Here is a 21,812-nt window from a genome sequence, read left to right as displayed (position 1 = left end):
TGAGACTCAAATGCTTGGTTCTGGCTCTGCTGAAGAAGCTCCACAAAGATTGCCTGGCTAGAGAGGCATCCCAGGGTGATCTCCCAGGGCAGCTTTCTACCACATAGCTGCCCAGTCCTCTGTTTACCCAGAGTGAGGCATCTGAAAAGCTGTGGCAGCCACTTTCACCAGTTGACACAGCTCTGCAATGAGCCTGCCTTCTGGAGTACTTGCTCTGAGGGGGTACTCAAAGAGCGACATAAGGCACATGGGTGGCAGCTGTCATTGGCAGATGTGCTTCTTTGCTCCTTCAGGTGGTAGCTTGCTCAACCAGCAATGACAGGTGTTGGAATATGATCCAGGTGAAGAATAATCTTGCCATGTCCTTGAAACATGAGTTTTTTTCCAACTCTTGCAGCATGTGATATATCCAGTTGGCAGAAAATAAAATTCTTAGGTATGTTGTCCAAGGGGCTTAAAGGAATCACTGGCAAGGGACCAGCAAACTAGTTTTAAGCTTCACGTAGGAAATCTATTGGAGCCCTGGCATGGAATGCTTACAATGTGCACATTCATGTTCCGAGACTGACTTCCTTCTCTTCCAGAAGAAAATGCTGACAGTGTCTGCCTTGCCCAGGGAAGCCTGCTGATTTCTGTGTTAGTGGAGCAACTTTTCCATTTCAGCTTTTATTCCGAATGCTATAGCTAGCATCACCACCACCACCAATATATTGCATTTATAGGAACTATCCATGGTTATCCATGGTTTTCCATGGTGGTACATCTATTCCGGGGATGGAATTCAGCACCATGGATAGTTTTCATGACACCAATTTGTGAGCCATCACAGCCCGTCCATTCACACAACTCATGTTTACATTTATGCAGCCTCAGGGACTTCTCTAGGAATAATTTAATTGATGCAAAACATATACTCTGGATCCCTTATGGAAACATCCTTCACTTTAGGCTGCTGTTCCCTACCTCACTCCCTTTCTTCCTTGCTCTGCATTTGTCATAATCTATGAAGTGGAGGCCATTAGATCTGGTTCAAGCTGTGACAATGCATATTTGTCCTGTTATTTTACTGTTGTGCCCTTTCTGTGCAGTTCTTTACATTCATCCTCCTCCCTTACTGATTGCTTTGTAATGCATTTTCTAGGACAAGATGGGCGCAGTTTTCAAAATCTTCTAAGTACAAGAAATACTATGAAGTTATTAAAACAAAAAAGCACACACACACACACACACACTAACATTTATAAAACTAAATTATATTAGTTTTGCATTCTTCTGCAGTGCATCGCAGTTTGTAATATCGACTGCCTTTCCTCATACATTCAGCAGGAGTTTGGCTGACTTGTTTTGTTGAACCCAAATGTTGCAAAAAGATAAGTCTCCAATATGGTCAAACCCATCAATACCTAGATAAGTATCCGGAGAACACTGGATGGTGTGCATTTTGAGACTGAGCAACCTTTTCTGTTTGTTGCTCTTTCTTCACCTTGTATTTCTTGACCTCTTCCCATCTGTTTTATTCATGGCATTTGCTTTTACCTTCTTCTTCTTTTGCTTTGCCTTTTTGGTACTTCTGCAAAACAAGACATGTAACACAAATGACTGTTTTCTTAAATCTAGAAAATAGGAAAGATGAATTGTACAAATAGTTAACAGGTCTAGAATCTAAAAGATAAAATCATATAGAAAGTATATGATTATCACCTTATAGAAAGGTGATAATACCTTTTGAACCTCATTCTGTGGTTCTGAAAGCAATTGGAACTGCAGAATTGCTGCAGTACCACCAATAATTGCTCTAGCATAGCACATTCACTTTTATAAAAGTATCAGCTACCAAGAAGAGTTTCCATCTTTTCTTGACTGTTAAGAGCAGATGTGTGGAACCTATCTCATTATATTATCATTATTATTCCATTTTCATGCGTGCTGACATTGCATATTCATATTTTAGAACAAAGGTATGTGGAGTTTTGCAAAATGGATCTTTTTGATTGTATTACATTATATCACATTAGTAACTGCAATTCATTGTGCATAATATTCCACATGCTAAAGTACTAACCTGAATTATTGCTTTATAATGCATATTTACATAGATGTTGTGGATCTGAATTACAAAATTGCTATACAGAAGCCAAAATAAGCATAACAGTTTGTGCAATATGGTGGATTTTTTCCCTTTTTTTCTGTTTTCAGCAAACCTTTGCAAATCAACAGTACTTTATGACATTTAATCACAAAAAAGAATATGCAGTGTTTACTTTGGAAACAGCAAAGCACTTCAAATATTTACAGTATCCTTCAAGAGTTCCAGCACCCATCTGGGAAATCTAGCCTCTCTGTTTTTCATCAGAAGGATACATATCTGCTTGTTCTTGGGAGGTAAACAAGCAAATGCATTCACATTACAGACTTACTGGTAACTTCTCCTAGCCCCAAGCATATTAGGACAAGCACTGCGTTTATGGTCTCTTGCTCCACAAATAAAGCATCCCACATCAGCATTCTTACAGGAGTGACTTGGAAGAGCACAGTGATCACAAATGCTGCAATGAATCCATGCTGCAAATAAAAAATAAGCAATTCAGAGTTCTGAACAGGTTAACACTGACAATTTATAAATTGTTCTATCTGGCGAGAATGCCAGAGGCTATGGGAACCATTTCAAAAACACAGTGTTTTTACACATGGCACCTGGAAGAAAATGTTAACAGTATATCCAAGGACCATAGGAGAGGGCTTCTGTTCCTATCTCTGGCCAGCCTAGGAAACAACAGGCGATCAAAATCACCAGGAACTGGGCTGCTCCATGTCAAAGAAGTAGTCAAGATCTCTCATTTGTAGAACTTGTTATGTGACTAGCATAGAAGCTGGTTTGCCAAGTACTGAAACATGGAAACTTGAAATGCCCATAGTAGTGGAGCTTAATCTCCCCTGACTGCAAATTGTATAGTGACAAGCGAAACCCAAGAAAGCAGGTATGCTAGGGGTGTACAATCAAAAGAACATGCACAGTTTATTCAGACATACAGGAAATACATGCAGAATGACAGTAGCTCCCAAAGGGACTACAAAGATGGAGTCTGTACGGGATGCTTTTTATAACTTATCAGTTACATACACAGTTTGGAGAGGGTGGGGGAATCACCTAGGCAGTTTATTAGAGGCATATTAGGGCAAGAGAATAGGTGTAGCGGCAATACAAAGAGGACAGGCCTATTAGCATATCTAAGGCATATGTAGGAAGCAAAACTTGTAACATGGATCCTTGATCAGATAAGGAATCCCACCTTAAGTCTAAATCTGTTCTTACAGTGATGGGTTTTTCACATCCATATTGTGGCTGAACACATTTTGTCCTGATAGTAGTAAAAATAGGATGAAAATACTTACAGGATTTTACACACTTTTTGCAAAGATTACAATGTATCCATTGTCTCCCATCCTATGTGAAAAAATGTGTTCAGATTTTAAAACAATTCTTTTTGAAAAGTCATTAACTATCTAGTCATTAGCTATTACTATATAGAATCCCTGCTTTAAGTCCAAAAGCTATTTTTAATTTGCACACCTTACTGAAACTTCTGTCACAGCCCTCCTCAGCATGGTACCCTCCAAATGTTTTAGACTTGAACTCATCAGCTCAAACCAGGCATGGCCTACGATCCGAAATGCCAAGAGTCATAGTACAAAAGATCTGGAAGACAGCAGTTTGGAGAAACATGCTCTATCTTACTTGACTGGAGGGGAAAATCACTTCTTCACTATATAAAGTGAGGAGACCTCTCCTTTTGCCAGTGATAAAAAATACTATGCTACAGCAAAAAGCAGGCTGCCCCAACCTGACACCCTGCCCCCCAGAAGTTTTAGACTACAAACTATTGGCCATGCTGTCTGGAGCGGATGGGAATTTTGAGTCCAAAATGTCTGAAGAGCACCAGATTGGGGAACATTGCCATACTATATAATAAAGACAAAAATTGATCATCAGTTTCTCTTACGGAAATACAGGCCTATCTGTGAACGCTGCTTCCAGAGTGGCTAGTCCTGAATATTTGGGAGCAGCAGTGTCATATAGGTAAGCCACGGTGTCGAGGTTTCTTCCAATAACAAACCAGGGTGGAAAACTTGTGGCCCTCCAGATGTTTTGATCTACAATGCCCATGAGACTGAGCCAATATAGCCTGGGCTGTGGGATTATGGGAATTGTAGGCCAAAGCATTTGGAGGGCTATCAGTTGCCACTCCTACTCTAAATTTTACATAGACAGGTAGGTAGGTAGGTAGGTAGGTAGGTAGCAGGGCCAATTAGTCTCTCTCCATCCTTCTTGCCCCCACATGTATGCCATCCTCTTGGCCAAAAGGACTATCCTGGAAGCCAAAGCTAGCACATGTTCATTAATAGCCACTGGTTTGGGGAGGTGGGACAGGGGAGAACACGGGGCATGTTGCAGCCTGCCACCTCTTCTCTCATTATCTCTTTTTCTATGAGACTTCCTCCTCCTCTCTTTCCACTTTCTGCAGAATCTTGCTGAATCCAGCAGTATAGATACTGTAATGACAGTTTAATATAGATATTCACAGCCCAATTTTATGTATGTTTACTTTACATTCCACTGATTTCAGTGGGGCTTAGTTCCATAGTGGGTATAGGATTACATCTTTAGTTCCCAGTCCCAACCTCATCACCTCAAATCCCCTTTAATTTTTCCTCTCTTTCCAACCCATCTTGACAGCATTCATTCACAGCTGAAGTTATCTGTACTAAATCTAGATTAAGGACCAGCTCTTGCTAAAATTATCCTAAACTCACTCACTTTGGATGTGCATGAATTGCAGATTTCACAATGCTGGTTGTTTAAGCTGACATATCGCTGGCAGAGAGCACAGAACCTGTTATTCAGGAAGAAACCAGTCAAAATTATTAGCTTGCTCTGGGTTTATTTCACAATGCATTGTTAAAACTGAGTAAAGTGATGTCTCAGTCAGACATATCAATGCCCGTTTTATGAAAAACAAATTTTAAAATACGTGTTCTAAAGGTTTACTCAGCTGAACAAAAACATTACCTGTATCCTTCTTCTGCAGGAAGCACTATTAAGTGTGGTGCAAGATTGGTAAAAATACGGACAGGAGATTGTTTGCGACCTGTCTTCCCATGCTTATACAGGGCATGATTGTCATAGTCCACCTATAAAATAAAGCAAGGGGCAGAGTGGAAGCTGGGAGGGAATTAAAAGACTTCCAAATCCCTGGTATTTCATTTATTTAGATATTTATGGCTACACCCTCCACCTAACAGTTATCTGGGGCAATTTACAATGGAAAAAAGGTCACATCATAAAACACAGGGGCTCAATTATAATGAAATCCAATACATACAGTTGAAATTAAAATTATTGAAAGAAAGCCTTGTGTAAATTTCCCATCTCTTTTCTATCTACAGCTACAATTTTTAGACATTCCTACCTCAGTACACATATAAATATCCTCAGGGATAAGAGACCAATACATGCATATTCTTTTCGTTTTACACAAGGCAGATAAAATCCAATTTAAGTTTTACATAGAATGGACCCACTGAAATGAATGGGATTTAAGTTAGTCATGATTAACATAAGTTCCATGAGTTTCAGTAGGTCTAAAATCCAATAAACTTATATTGGATTTTACCAAATGTATCAAGCCAACTATTTCTTATCTCAATCCATGAATGGATTCATATAGTCTTCTGCTAGATTCTTGGAAATCCCCAAAAGCATCACAAGAACAAGGATGTGTAGTTTCAGAGATATCCTCTAAAGCAACTTCCATTGCATGTGAGAAGCTGCAGTCAGAAAAGGGAGCACTTTGCACAAGCTTCTTTAGATCCCAGCAAATATAAAATAAATTAGTAGACTAACACTGTTATTGAAAAGTAGACTGTACTTAGAAGCAAATTTTCAATTTTGACTTTTAATTACAGATGAAAAAATCTTACTATTAATGATTTAATCTCATATTAATGAGCCCTTTGCCTGGTTCAAATGTTACTTCAGAGTACAAATATGGTAGTAGCCTCTTAGTACCTCCAGATTAGCAAGCAAAAGTTAAATACCAAGCAGGAACTTGATGATGTCCAAGATTCTATTTACTTATTTGATTTATATTCCACCTTCTTTCTTGCACAAACTCGAAGTGTCTTGCATCAATCCCTTCCTGCTGCTCTCAATCTCATCCCTACAAAAACCCTGTAAAGTAGCTTGGGCTGAGAATCTGTGACTGGCCCAAAGCCACCTAGTTGGCTCTGTGGCTGAGCAGAGACTAGAACCCAGATCACCTGAGTTCCAGTCCCACACTCTTAACCACTACACCACACTGGCTCTCCAGTGATCTCCAAATCCCACAGGTAACATAATTGCCATATTTTGAATGATGGCATACTCCCACAACCACTCAAAATTTGGACAAATTTTGACCTACACCATGTTTGTTACGGCTTATTTAGAATGACTAAAATTCACTGAAAATATTATGTATAGGTTTATCCCCAGTAGCAACAGAATCTGCCAATGGGCTACCTAAGGGCTGAGAGTTGACGCTCCAGCTCACTTCTTCCCACCTCCAGCTCAACAAAACAAAAGCTATCAAGGCAGTTTGGCTTTTGCTAATGAACTTTGTAAGGCATATGCTTAGTGACTACATTCCTTCATTGATTGTCCATGCTAATTTAACATGATTGTGGTTACTGCATCAAGACTTTCTAATTACCAAACTGGTAAATCTTGGTTTACACTGTAGCAGCTGAGACCATGGGTGTGATAGAAATAAAAAGGGGGTGTATGTCCAAACATGCAGAGATTTATTGTGGGGACAAAATGTCAGCTCAGTGAGTTTTGATATGCCTTAAGAAATTTAATTGAATGAGAGGGAGGGAAGAGATTCAGGAGATTATTTAGAAGTCAAATAGATGATTCTATGACTAACTATATTCAGAGATCCTACCAGGACATTTCTGAATACCAGTGAGCTGGAAATCTCAAACAAATGTTCATGATATTGTATGTAATTTTTTCTGCTTCACATTGCCATATCTTTGCCCATACCTGATAATCCAACATGCAGAAATTAGGAAAAAATTCAAGAATGCGGGACTCAAAGAAGTATGGAAATATCCAAAGTATGGGTAATGTTTTACTGGCCAAATCTAAGAGGCAAAAGAAACATATATTTACATTTTATAACTCAAAAAAAGGAATAGGTATTAAAATGTTTACAAGCAGCACAAAAGCATAGCAACTAGCTTCCCTCACAAACACCTTTGTAATGGGTGTCACCTATTCAGTCTTCAGCTAAAGTTTTTACTGATAAACCTACCAATTAAAACTTTCAGCTCACTGTAAATATAGTCTGCACTGCTGGGTTCTATTATCTAATTGAAATCACATGCAATTGTATTAAATTGACATACAGCCATAAAAGTTGCAGTCATTTCCTAAAATCAAATAGTTTCAAAACAAACCACCGCTGAAATAGTTACCTGCCTCTCCTGTTTGCCTCCACATTGCAATCAGCTTTTTGAAACTAAAAGCCAATGCTTCAACCAAGCCTCCAAATGGTGGATCAGCCACCATGATGACATCTTTGCCTTTGTCTTGCTGCAAGAATTTCTGACACACATCATAAGCACCCTGCAAGAGATCAAGGGAAACTTCCATCTCCATTGCACTTTCTGGGCTATTATTGGAATATGTGGCACTCAGAAATGCCCAATGGGAATTTTGAACCATTTCTTTTAGGAACATATCACATCATAAGTTTTCACGAACTCCTCTCAGATTCAAAAGCAGTTGGCCATATGGCACGGGGCCGTATGTCCTACTTAACATTCCTGTGCTTCAAAAGCCTCTATTCTAAGTCTCTTTTCTTAGAAGGCCTGTCAATTGCAAGCCTGGCTATAAGCTAAAGCTCTATAAGTGAGTGTGAGGGGTCTTGAAGCTGCCCATCAACTGTTGGTATATCTGAGCCAGCACATTGGTTACCTGGTAACAGTCTGCAGCCATACATATAAATTAATCTAGGCACATTTTATGCAAACCAATGCTCTTTTTTCATTATGCATTCCCTCTTGTTTGGGAATGCCTAGTTAGCCACCCTAAACAAAAGGCCCAACCCCAATGCAAACAGGAAGCAAGTGAGGCTGAGGAATTCTTTGAATCAAAATTGTATCTTGAGTCTTTTAAAATATTGAAAAACTAAAACTTCTAGAAGTAACTTGCAAAGTCATTTGGTAATTGTGAAATATGTTTGAAGTTAAAGCAGCAAAGATCACATATAAAACTACTATCTACAATTGTGCTTTCCACAAGTGACTTAAGGTGCCATTCTATGCATCTGTAGGCAGTAAATAACTCTTATAATTCCCAGCATGCTCCAGCCAGAATGGCTGGCTGGAAGGATGCTGAGAGCTGTAAGAATTTCTTCTGGCAAAACATGCCCTTAACTGATTATTCTCTGCAATGCTTAGATCTTCAGACATGTGTACAAGGAAAGATGTTTATTCCCTTGAGAGTTACATAGGAAAGCTTGAAATTGCAAAGGAAATAGTTCCTATAAGATCTGCAAACCAAATGAATGAAGCAGGTAAACCAAATGAATCCCAAATATATTACATCTCAGTTTGAAAGGGGCTAATTTGAAATATCTGATCTAAAAATGTCTCAGAAAAATGGGAAAAATCACAATTCTCTTTAATTCTTCACACTGATTTGCACATTTATTTCTCTATTAAAAATGAAATGCCACGCTGGGCTCATAAGTAAAACACTGCCTTCAGAACTCCTGAAGATCCCTTTACTCCCAAGAAAAGCTATCTGGTCTCTAAGCTAAAGTGGGGATTTTTTTCAGTCCAAGGACTGAATGCCAAACTGTGGGAAGCTGCATTCTATCTGTCGGTGTGGCCAAATTCTCTAAGGTTAAGCCTACTGAAGTAAAGCAGGAAGGAATGCTGCATTTCTAACACAAAAGTAAGACAGAAACACTTCAGAAATAAGCAAGACTGAATCAGTCAGCAGTTTTCTCCCCAGGGCCATGTTCTCTTCCTGGCAGGAAAGTGCTCTTATCTCCTATCAGAAGTAACGAGAAGTGCTTTCCCTGGTGGAGGGGGGCTGGGAGACCAGGCAGAGAACTACTGCAAGCGGCATCTGACCTACACAGTAGAGGGTCTGCTCCTGACATTTATATTCTTTAATATATAATTCTTTAATTTATAATTCTATAATATATATTTATATTCTTTCGATATATACTTCCGGTCCCAAATCAAGATGCTGGTTTGACTTATAAAGCCCTATAGGGTTTGGAACTGAATGCTTCTCCAGACCTTCATCTACCCAAAAACTAAGATCAAGTTCTGGGATCTTCCTCTGACCATCACCTCTGAGGGAGTTTTGGATGGTGGCCACAAGAAGAACAGCCTTTTCAGTGGTGCCCCCCCCCCCCCCCAGTTATGGAATGAGTTCCCCATTGAGGAACTTTAACTTTACTATCTTTTTGGCATCAGGTAAAGACCACCCTGTATTGCAGGACATTTAGTCGACTACTGGAGTCTGCTGGTTATTAGGATTTAATAGGGTCCTTCTCAACTTATGTTTTTACATTGGTTTTAAATTCTGTAGTGATAATTTTTATAACATTTAATATGTTTTAATGGCACATTTTATATTGTTTAAAAAACACACTGTATGTGAACTGTCCCAAGAGCTTCAGCCTAGAGCAGTATATAAAGTAATGAATGAATGAATGTGCTCTGTGAGTGCTATGTTCCACAATATGCAGCACTGATAACATTAAAAAAACCCTTTGCTGGCCTTACCTTTCCGGCAAAGAAATAATGGTTAAACATATTATAGTGGCAGAAGTCATCCTCTGTATAAAACTGAGAATACCTGTAAAATAATTATTTTCAATACATTAAAATTAGAAGAGCTCTGCAGCCAAATTGGCTGCCTAGTTTAATTCAATATGTAAAACTACCTCAGTTCCCTTTCTTCTGTGACGTTTTATCTGCCAACTATTCTTACCTCAGATCCCTCTCTTAGGAAGGAAGCCTACTTGGCCCTATCCTTTGGCCTGCTGCCCTACCTCCAAGATCTCTTCCACCCCTCAGTCTGCCCCACAAAGCTATTCCAAGGCATGTTAGTCCTTGTTTCGAAGCACAGTATCACGAAGGACACTCCTTCCCATCACATCAGCTTAGCAAGCAGGTGTCAGATGCATCACAGCCACAAGTACAGTGCAACAGAGAAGTCCCATAAATTATTGAATGGCTAGAAAGTTAGTTAAGGTAACAAGCCATGTCACTGTGTATAGGTGTGAAATCTGCACAGTGAAGAGAGCTGAGCAGAAGAAAATTGGTATGTTCAAAACACGGTGCTGGAGGAGAGCTTTGCAGATACCCTGGACTGACAAACAAGTGGCCATAGAGCAAATCAATCAGAACTTTCCTTAGAAGCAAAAACAATGAAACTGCGATTGTCATACTTTGAACTCGCTGGTGAAGGCCATCATGCTAGGGAAAGTTGAAGGCAGAAGAGGAGGAAGACAAGCTATGAAATGGATGGATTCCATTAAAAAAGTCACAGCCTTGAGTTTGCAAAGCCGGGCAAGACTTTGAAGGTCAGGAAATTTTGGAGGCCATTCAGTCATAGAGCTACAATACATGGGGGAATACTTGGCAGCACACAACAACAATAAAGTGTGTATATGTCCCCTTAATAGTTTGGGAATGTATCATTTTTTAAAAACTCGACAGCATGGAATATCACATAGATCGATCATATACTGTAGCTTGGAAGCTTCGAGATGAAGTAGTTTCTGATTAGAGAAATCTTAATGCAGAAAGCATGAAACTTTTAATAAAAACCTTACCTGAAATCAATATCTAACAGGAGGCTCTTAACACAGGTCTTCTCTTCATGAGATGCTTGCAATTTGATCAATTCATGAAGCCTTAAAAATTAACATGAAGCCATATAAATGTACAATACAAAAACATCAGACAATAGCTAGTCAGTGTACAGAATGCTCCCTTTTAATACAAAAAATAAGAACAAAAGGCCTAAAGCTGTGAGTCCAATGGCAAGTTTCCAACACAATAACACCTCTTTGTGGGGAATGTACAAGGGTCTTGTACATACAATTTTTTATAGTGAAGTGATATCCACAGGGAAGCTGTTCAAAGATGAGCCCACCTCTGAAGCTCTCAAGGTTCAAGTTATGAATGTTTCAATTCCTATAAGAAATAACAAACCATCTTCTCCAAGGTCTACTGCAAAAGATATGACATCAGTTCCTCCCTTGAGATGTCAGAAGTTGAAGAAAAAGGCAGAGCATATATTGCAAAGCATGTTTCCTTTACCAGGATGCTTCAAGTAAATAGCTGCTGTTTGTCAGTACTCAGAACCTGAACATTTTCAATTTTACATTTGGCAAGGCGGAGGTATCCTTGAAAACAGAACAGAACTAGAAGGGGACACAAATGAAAACATTTGAGAACAAGTTGGTGAGGTTGAGCTGATGCCTCATGGAGATTATCTAGCTAGCTCTACCACACTGTGAACATGCAAAGCTACCTTATGCTCAGTCACACACTTGAGTAGCAGTGGCTCTTCAAGAACTCAAGCTGAGCTTCTTCCTAGGTCTGGGAGCAGAGATTTTTTAGCTGGAGAAACCAGGGATCAAATCTGCAATCCTCCTATCAGCACTTCCATACTAGTTCATGATGACTTGTTATTTAAAGAGGTGTCATTTATTCTGCACATACTCTTTAGTAGCTATTTTTATTGAGGGGCTACAGAAACTTTTAATACACCCTATTGCATAATCTTTTCCTGGATGATCCTCTCTGTTGATAATTTTATTTCAGGTGCCTAATATTTCAATTACTGAGGAAGTTGTGAAATTTTAAATCCTGCTATTCTGAGCAGACCATCTGTTATTTTTCATTGACCCCATTCTGATAACTCCATATGTATTATCTTTACACATATACTTTATATATGTCTCTCTTTTTAAAGAATATATTTATGTCTATGAATGAATAAAATATTAGATTTGACTATTAGATTTGAGGCAGCATATTAATTTAATTAATATTAATTAAAATTTTTATTGTTTGGTACTTTGTAACTAGCCTCATCAAAAGTCTGACCCCCCATATGCCATCCAAGGATTTGTTTTGTAGCATTCAGAAAATTGCACTATGTTTCTATATAAATTCCCCTGGCACATGCAAAAGACAAGGATAGTTCAGGAACCATCCTTTGGTGTCTTAGCCATCATGTGGTGATTTGGGGCACGGGAAGGTTTGGCCTCTGAGCTCCAAGACTGTACTCCAGTGTTACAATCAGACCACTGATCCCTCTTTCTCACTGTGCAAGCTGTGCTCTGAGGTTGAGCAATCAACACTGAAAAATATTTAACAGGAGTACGAAATGGCAGAGACCAGGATGGTGGGGGTATGAGGAATCCTGAAGCTTCTACAGCCTCCAGGATGCTCCTGATAGAAAGCCAAAAGCAGCCTCATCTAGCCAAAATGAGATAAACAGAGTGAAGACTGCCTCCATCACTCCTCCTGCTCTTCACCAGATGAAAGCCTCTGAGTTTGGAGAGTGACACTCAGTTCAACATGAGTGCACTCCTAAAGCCATCTATGCTTTGTTAACCGCTGATGCCAAGCTGAGAAATATCCAATGGACTCCTTAATTAATTGATAACATTTTCTTGATTTTCAGTTTCATAATATCATCATTTTAAGGCTTCGCTTCACCAACAACCATCACTGAATATATATACCTCCAGTGGATTTTTTGAATTCTTCAGGCAAACCTCCCCAAAGCACTCTTTCATTATTTAACTAGATGCTGCTGGAATGATTAATTAGATTAAGATTCTCCTTTACTTTCAACTTTAGAAACAAACCATGCCCTTAACTCACAATCCTATGCATGTTTACACAGAAAAGGAAGTACTACAACTCTCAGGATGGCCTGGTCAGTAGCTGTGGGAACTTTCTTCTGTCCAAATATGCATAGGATTGTGCCCTTATCTGTTTCAACTATGCTGGGTACCTTAAACACTTCTAAAAACAAAAGCTAAGAGTGACCAACAACATCCCTTTGTTAGGAAAAAAATTATTGGGAGGACTTACCTTGGAGTGCCAACACAAAGCACCCTTTTGAATCCCTGTGTAACAATAAGGTCCAGCAAGAACTGACAACTTCTGTCAGTAAACAGATATTGTGCATTTGTCTTCTTATTCTCTAGAGGGCTGAGGAGTTGGCTTGGTTTTTTTAGCTGGGCAAAAGACACACTGTTGAGGACTTGATGGCCAGAGTGTCTTCCCCATTCCTGTGGCAGGAGCAGCTGCTGGCATTCTCTGCAAAACTTCCTTTCTGACTGTGGCAAGACGATAAACTCCTTGTACCTTATATTAGAACACAAAGTCAAGAATAACCAGAGCTGTACCAGTGTTTGCTTACCTCCATTCTTTGCTTTCCACTACTGTACCATGGTGTGCATCCCCACCTATCTATAGATGCATACCATGGTACACCAGGGGAAAGCAGTGATAAGCTTCTTGGGCAGGACCCTGCATTCAGCTCATGTTGGTCATGCAGGCAGAGGATGATGGGAGATAGGGGAAAATGGTGTTATACTGAAGAACCCACTTTGGGATGCAGCCTGCTGGCCAAATTCTACTTCAAAGAACCTCCTGAGCTGCCACATTCCACTGGTGTGCAGGGTTAAAGGCCAAAGGGCAATGCCAAAGGGGCCAAAATGCAAAAAAATACTGAAGATTCTGACATATTTTACTGTAAAGCTCTTACTGAAAGTAAGCATTATGAGAGGCATCACAGAATGGTAAAAGCTTGCACAAACCCTTGGAAAACCCCAAATGATTCATAGGTGAGTGAAGATGGTGGGGTCAAGAAAAGAAATGTTGCTCTCTGGAGAATCCCAGAGGGGTTCATTTCTCCCCCAGAAGTGAGGTTCTGCCCTGTGTTCTACAACGCCTACATTTGAGAGTAATTGTCTATTTTCTGATTAATCTTCCAAATCTGCAGACAAAATACTATTTTTGATGACAACCTTTGGATACAACAGTCTTGAGAAGCTCTTTGGACTGAACTTTGAATTCATCTTTGCTTTGAGTAAAATGGGAATACATCCATATATGCAAATATTCAGTTTCCAAGCAAGAGTGCACAGAACTGCAGAGCTGTTTACAATTTTCATTGTTTTTCATCTGCACACACTGTGACTTTCTATGCTTGATGGAAAGGCCACAATGGAGCCCCTGATATGTGGAACACTGCCCCTACAATTAAAGATTTTCTTTCCTCATTTTATATATATATGCATAGATTTGTATAAAATGCATACAGCATTCTAGCAAATAGAAAAAAGAAAAAAAGCAGACTCAAAGTTGTCATTTATATGTCACACATTCAAATACTGAAAACATTGCCAGGACCTTGATTCATTGTATTCTAGTCTTTTAGCTATCAAAAGGGCACAAAGAATCCATTTATGATGACCATTTGTTAATTTTCATGAAACAATTAAGTAATTTAAAAGAACGCGGATATTAGTCAACACGGAAGACAGTTCCAGTACAAAATGTATCCCTGTGAGAACACCTCCCTAAAGTAAGCAATCACTGGAGATTGTCAAAATATGTTTAAGAGAAGCATCAGGTATATTGCACCACCAGTGAACAGCTCAGTTAGACAATCCTTTATGAAGTTGATAGCAAAATCGCTACTTAAAAACATATACGATTGTTAAATAAAACAATTCTGATTAATTTAAACCCAAAATAAGCATATAATCACAAACGATACCTTTCCACATTGTCTGTATGAGAGAAAGGTGGCTGATGACTTTGGTTGTACTTTTCCCGTGTGGCGAGCCTAGCTTCTGATACCTGAGAAGCAATTGTGAAGATTATTAATATAGTTCACAAGAACCAATCAAGACATGTTTCAGGTCTTCCCTTGAGTAAAAAGGAAGAAAAAATACTGCTTCTTAGTCATCTTGTACCCATTAATGGAAATGTCAATTCCAAATACTTAGGCTGCAATCAGGAAAGGGTACCCCGGGGCATATTTATTTAATTCATTATACTTTTATCTTTCCCCCAAGGAGGTATATGATCCTTCTCTGTTTTATACAGGTTTTGGAACACTGATTTAGTGTGATATCTGAAGGCAGCCTAGTTTATTGTAGTTATCCTATGAAGATTATTTTAAGCATTACTTCCTGTGATCCTGTACAACAGACTCTGAACCTACAATCCTATGCATAATTTCTGAAAAGCAAGCTGCACTGAATATAGGGAAGGGGAGAATGTATGTACAGACATGCAAAGCATTGTACAATAACTGTCCACTGAGCTAGAAGCTGGTTTCTTTCAACTATTCTCAAGGAATAGTTGCTTTCCAGTAAGGAATGCTTTTCCAGTAAATCAGCTCTTGGGTCAGGGGTGGAGAATCTATGGGCCTCCAGATGTTGCTGGACTCCAACTTCCATCAGCCTCAGCCATCATGAGCAATGGTTAGATGATAGGTTTATAGTCCAACATCTGGAGGGCTCCATGCTGCTAACCTTTTCTTACATTTTCAAGTGGGGGGTCAGGAGAGAGAATGATTCAATTCCTCAGCAGTCTGCTTACTCACCAGAGTTTTAAAAGTTATGATCAGAGACTCAGCACAGTTTAATATTCTGAAATTGCTTTCAAGAAAAAGATTGAAGTGAGGGCTTCAATCAGCCATTAAAATCAATGCAACACCAAAATGCTGAGCTTAGATTCAACCATGCCTTTTGAGATTGAAAGGATAAATTTACACTGCTACATCCTTATTCTTTTAGCTTACCTTTTCATTTTCCCACTGAAAGAAGTTACAATCTTTTCTTTCTCTGCAAGCAGAACAAGCATAAAATCTTCTCCCTTCTTCTTTCCCTTCAAGAATTTTTGCAAACAGTAGAGTTGGGCCTTAAATATATATATAATCAAAAAAATGAAAAAGGGAGGAAAATTGGAAGACAACAGTGTCCTGCAATAATTCATAGTAAACACCAATTTTTGAGATGTGTAACAAATTACTTTCAAGCTAATAATTCAAAGGAAGTTGATTTGGCAACAGTGGAATGTAGGTCCTTAACTACAAATGTGAAAAATTGTCAAAGGTAAAAGTAGAACAGGCTTCCAGTTTCCCCTTGATCCTTTAAGAATCTTTCTAGGATGATCTGTGGGTAGTAGTAGGCAGATTAAATTTATGAAGACTATACAGTTTGCAATACAATATTGGAAAATAAAATTGCGCATATTAAAGGACATTGTGAGTTTGGGTTGGTCCTAATAAAGGTATTAGCTATGTCTGGCCATCACACTAAACAAAGGCTGTAGAACCTCAGGCCCTGGGCCAAATATGGCTCCACTGAAGGTCCCAGGCCCCAGTTAGCTATACCCCCTTCTCCTGGCCACATATCCTTTCTGCCAACCACCAATCAATTAATCTTTTAAATATTTGTTCAGCTTTTTTCCAGCTCCAAAAGACTGAAACACCACTCTTAAGGTTTAACAACTGACAATAAGAGCTTTAAGCCAAAACAAGTAGCTCTTTTAAGCCCACCCTTTCGCTTTTACCATCACCGGAAAGCAATCCCCAAGAACTTGTTCAAGATGGAATTTGGCCCTCAGGCTGAAATAGGTTTTGCGTATTTGAACAAAAGCTTAGTTTAATGTTACATTGATCATCCTCTTGCTCATGAGTTCCCCCCTTTTCTTCTGGTGCAGGCATGAGTGGGATATTTCGTGCTTTTGCTTCAATTTTCAGGTAAACATTGATCATAATGCAACCCTTTAGAAACTGTACTGCTCAAATTTCAAATTCTTTCCATTGTTAAGAGCAAATTTTAAGGGACTGAAGTACTGGACTACTTAATGAGGGAAGTAAAGCCAACAGGAACATGTAAGAGACCAGACATTAACATGGAAGAATGCTGGTTTGGAATGTGAGTCTACTTTGTATTTTGGATTGTACTGAAATTCCAATTGGATTGTTGCACAGTCTTGTAATTTTTTAATGCTTCTTGCTGTATAACATCTATATCAAATTGGTCCCATTCACATGTAACAGCAATCCATGGATTTTTTAAAACATGGGTTATTGAAACCACACAACAGCAAGCAAGTTTCATTCCTGCTTTCCATCAAACCCCCCCAAAATGCTTCATACCTGGATTGTTTAATGGAGCTTCCAAACCCAGACTTCCAAGTTGTTGAAGAACAAACCTAAAGTCATGGTTTGTTGTTGGGTTAAATCAGGGGTCCTCAAACTACAGCCCACAGGGTCATTTCCCCGGCCCGCCTCAGAGCTTTTGGATTCATTCAGAGAAAACGATCTCCGAACAAGTCCAAAAGCTCTGAGCTGGCACAGGCGTACTCTGAAACTCTTTCAGTTTTGGAGACTATCAGAGAGCCGATGCACGCGCCAAATTGTAACAGCTCCCTTCAACTGCGCGTGTGCCGACTCTCTCTGATAGCTCTGGCTAGCTCCTGCTGCTGTGCTGGTCTTGAATTGCGCATGCGCCACCTCTTCCCCCTATTGCACGCATGTGTTGGCTCTAAATACAGAAGAGAGGAGAGAATATGGAACCGGACATTGACCATCTCATTAGCCAAAATCAGACCCTTCCTTCCTTCCTTATTTTTCGATTTATATCCTGACTTTTTCCTACAAAGGGCTCAAGGCAGCTTACATCAGTCTCCTCCTCCATCTTATCCCCACAACAACAACCCTGTGAGTAGGTTGGGCTGAGAGTCTGTGACTGGCCCAAAGTCACCCAGTTGGCCCCATGGCTGAGCAGGGACTAGAACCCAGATCGTCTGAGTCCCAGTCCCATGCTCTTAACCACTACACCACACTGGCTCTTCCACTGAAATACTAATAAGTTTATGTTGATTAAAAGTGTTCTTCATCTTAAAAATTGTATTGTTTTTTCTGTTTTTTGCACTACAAATAAGATATATGCAGTGTGCATAGGAATTCGTTCATATTTTTTCAAACTATAGTACATCCATCCCCCAACAGTCTGAGGAACAGTGAACTGGCCCCCTGTTTAAAATGTTTGAGGACCTCTGGGTTAAATATTTGGTTTGTTTTCCCCTCAACAACCAGAAGTTCCAGAGTCAGTTATCACATCAAACAACCCAGAAATCGAATCTTTTTGTATTGTTAGTGAAAAAGGAAGCAAAATGTTAAAGATGGGCATGCAGGATTTAATGCACTACGTAGCTTATGCCATCCTGTCACATTATCTCCTCCAAAAGGCAAGTACTTTTAAGCCCCACTGGTTCAGTAGAAATCATCAGCATGCGCTTAAACCTTAGACCTTGTACATAATCACCTGGAAGCAAGTCCCACTTCGTGCAATGGAACTTATTTCTGAGCACGTATGTATAGGGGTGCACTCTCGAACTCTCACACTGAAATAAACAGGAATTAGGCAACCTTATATTTGACTGACTCCTACCCGACAGCGTTGTTTTTCCAAAGGTTTTAGTACTAAGTGTTTTTTCGCCACGCTTAACCACCCCAAGAGAGAGAGAGCGAGCGAGCGAGCGAGCGAGCGAGCGCGTATGTGGGAGCAAAAGCATGAAAAAGCGAGCCGAACTGCTTGCCCTAGCTCACCATGAGGGCAATGCGGAGCAGGGGTTTTGGAGTTCCCATCAAGCACCACGGCCATCCCGGTGCGCGGTCCCATGTCCATCCTTCCCAACGCACGCAAGGCGGGCACGAGAGATGGTTTCTTCGTTTTTAAGGCTTCACTCCGGCGCCGTGGAACCAACACTTCCAGTTCCCGACGAATAGAACACGTGACAAGCAGTACTGGAAAACAGAACAACGCGCTACATAGATTGCGGGTAGCCATAGAAATTAATACTTTTATTTAACTCTATGTTTACCTCTACTTACTTCTATTTATCTCTATATTTATCTATCTCTATGTTTTGCCGAGCCCTTACACAGCACTCCTGACCCATATACAGCATAGCAGAACTCTGACAGAAGACTATCTCCTCCCTTTTTCCTCGCTCTATGTTTGTTTCCCAGCAGCCATCGCCGGAGTGAGATCTCCGAAGAAGATACCGAAGAACACAAGCCGCGCCCCTTGCTTCCTGCTCAGTTTGGAACCTCCAGACCGTAGGCGGGCAGCAGATAAACGAGTGCAGGCTTCCTCAACCTGCTGCCCTTCAGAAGCATTTGGACCACAGTTCCCAGGATTCTCATCCAGCAGGGCCATTGACTGGGAATTCTACGTGTTGCACTCCAAGCATATCTGGAAGGCGCAAGCTTGTGGAAGGGTGAAATAGGGCATGCGGACTGAAGGATGCTGGGAATTGTAGTTCAACACAGTCGAAAAACACCGACTTGGAGAGTGGAGTATTGTTACCTGCCTCAAGGTATCTCAGACCTAGGGCGATCCTATGAATGAATGCTTTCTAAAATGTTCTGTCTGTGACAGCTCTGCTCACATTTGTAAACTCAAGGGTGTGGCTTCATAGTTGCACTTCCGCTTCTTCCTTTATTTCATTTTTACAGCCCAATAGCGGAGGTTCATTGGGCGGTTAACAGAAGTTAAAAGTTAACAAGACACACAAAAATTAATTTAAAATAACAAAACCATTCAACACAGAAGCAACTATGGGGTCAGCAAATGCCTTCCCCAGTGTTGGGCCCCACCCACCTGGCAGGAGGCTATCAGTTGTGTATTGGGGTCAGCACAATAGGCAAGTTTCATCAAAGGGGTAAAAACTTAAAAGGATAGACCGGCTGCAGAGCCTCCCCGCTCTTATCAGGAGATAGACCAGCTGCAGAGCTTCACCGCTGTTATCAGAAGTTAGACAAACTGCAAGGTTGCTCCGCTTTTTTGTATCAGAGCTGCAAATCCTCTCGCTTCTGTAAATCATGCTAGCTTGCTTTATGCTGCCAAGAAACGATTTTCCTTTTTTTGTGTGTGTGTAACCGGGTATAAAAATTCTGCTACCTCTCTACGAGGGGCCGGCACTCAATCCTACCCTTGTGAGATTGTGCTGGTCCTTGTGCAAGCAATAAAATTTGTTCTATGATACCAACTGGTCTCTAATCTCATCTGTAAAACCATGGGACATAACACCCAGTTTCTGGATCTTTCTGAAAATTGTAACTAAACCCTAGCCACGTGTTAAAGTAAGGATACAATTATAAGCCAGCTTACTAAGACATTAACTCCATCAAAGCCACTGAACTTACTTAAAATGCATTTAGGGGTTGGGGCATTAATATGAAATATAAGGTTATCTCTTCCAGAAAATTAACACATGTGGGTCAAAGCTTGCCCACCCCAATACATTTTACTGCTTTTGGAGTACGTGTGTACTCAGATTTCAGTCTCACTAAATTTAGTGGATCAAGAAGCAACAGTGAGAACTGGACACAGAACCACTGATTGGTTCAAAATTGAGAAAAGAGTTCGGCAAGGCTGTATATTGTCGCCCTGCATATTTAACTTACATGCAGAACACATCATGAGAAAGGTGGGGCTAGATGAATCGAAAGTTGGAATTAAGATTGTGGGGAGAAATATCAACAACCTCAGATATGCAGCTGATACCACTCTAATCACAGAAAGTGAAGAGGAACTAAAGAGCCTCTTGATGAGGTGAAGGAGGTGAACACAAAAATTGGCTTTTATTTTCCTGGGCTCCAAGATCCCAGCAGACGGGAACTGCAGCCAAGAAATTAAAAGACACTTGCTCCTTGGGAGGAAAGCTATGGCAAATCTAGACAGCATACTAAAAAGCAGGGACATCACCCTGCCAACAAAAGTGCGTATAGTCAAGGCTATGGTTTTCCCAGTTGCAATATATGGCTGTGAAAGTTGGACCATAAGGAAGGCTGAGCGCTGAAGAATTGAGGCCTTTGAATTGTGGTGCTAGAGGAGACTCCTGCGAGTCCCTTGGACTGCAAGGCGATCAAACTGGTCAGTCCTAGAGGAGATCAGCCCTGACTGCTCTTTAGAAGGCCAGATACTGAAGATGAAACTCAAATACTTTGGCCACCTAATGAGAAGGAAGGACTCCCTGGAGAAGAGCTTAATGTAATAGATGGCAAAAGAAGGGGACGGCAGAGAATGAGGTGGCTAGATGGAGTCATGGAAGCAGTCGGCTTGAGCTTAAGTGGACTACAGGGGATGGTGGAGGACAGGAAGCCATTGAGGAATGTTGTCCATGGGGTTGCGATGGGTCGGACACAACTTCGCAACTAACAACAACAACAACATTCAGTGAGTGTGGGATTTCAGCCTTAAGTTCTGTTGCACCACTGTTGATAATCACTGTTGATCAGAGTACATGGGGAAATAGAGTGTCTCTGATTTTTTTCAATAACCAATAAATAGTGAAAGTGAACACTGAAGAGGAAAAACTACTTCACCTATATCTTATCCCAACATTTTGTGTGTGTGATATCTTTTTGTGTTCAGTATTATCCTTACATTGTAGCAGTGAGACACGCCAGGTAAATTTATGGAAGCATAGACAAATGTTGCATGATGTGAATTATGTTTGAAAACTTGACTAGCTTTCTATTTAGCACAACTATCGTTAAATAAGAAAAATTTTGGAAAATTTTGCTTTTTTTCAGTTTTATAACTAAGTAAACCTCATGTTCCAGGATAAATTTAACACCTATGCAGTAAATTGTTCACATATAGAGACCTCACCTA

General features: G+C 40.1%; 1 protein-coding gene across 4 annotated transcripts; it reads right to left on the bottom strand.

Annotated features, from left to right (window-relative positions):
* Positions 1–1,023: 1,023 nt before the first annotated feature.
* On the bottom strand, positions 1,024–19,364 carry ZCCHC4 (zinc finger CCHC-type containing 4). 4 transcript variants are annotated; one of them, XM_044418229.1, is made up of 14 exons: positions 19,196–19,364; positions 18,737–18,934; positions 15,917–16,035; positions 14,885–14,967; positions 13,189–13,464; positions 10,908–10,988; positions 9,853–9,925; positions 7,519–7,669; positions 7,085–7,185; positions 5,069–5,190; positions 4,817–4,892; positions 3,394–3,445; positions 2,418–2,562; positions 1,024–1,570 (listed from the first exon to the last, which is right to left on the bottom strand). In XM_044418229.1, exons 1-14 carry the CDS (start codon positions 19,347–19,349, stop codon positions 1,480–1,482), a joined length of 1,722 nt encoding a protein of 573 aa, XP_044274164.1. In that variant the 5' UTR covers positions 19,350–19,364; the 3' UTR covers positions 1,024–1,479. The 4 variants fall into 4 exon arrangements, 2 of the variants coding, with proteins under 2 accessions (XP_044274164.1, XP_044274166.1); XM_044418231.1 differs by lacking the exon at positions 19,196–19,364 and adding an exon at positions 19,022–19,168; XR_006413536.1 differs by lacking the exons at positions 1,024–1,570; positions 3,394–3,445 and adding an exon at positions 3,572–3,697 and having other exon boundaries at positions 2,442–2,562.
* Positions 19,365–21,812: the final 2,448 nt, after the last annotated feature.

This window comes from Varanus komodoensis, unplaced genomic scaffold (assembly GCF_004798865.1).
Source record: "Varanus komodoensis strain SLA01 unplaced genomic scaffold, ASM479886v1 scaffold9, whole genome shotgun sequence".
NCBI lineage: Eukaryota > Metazoa > Chordata > Lepidosauria > Squamata > Varanidae > Varanus > Varanus komodoensis.
Note: the sequence above shows the minus strand (reverse complement) of the source record. Positions and strands in the feature narration are given on the sequence as shown.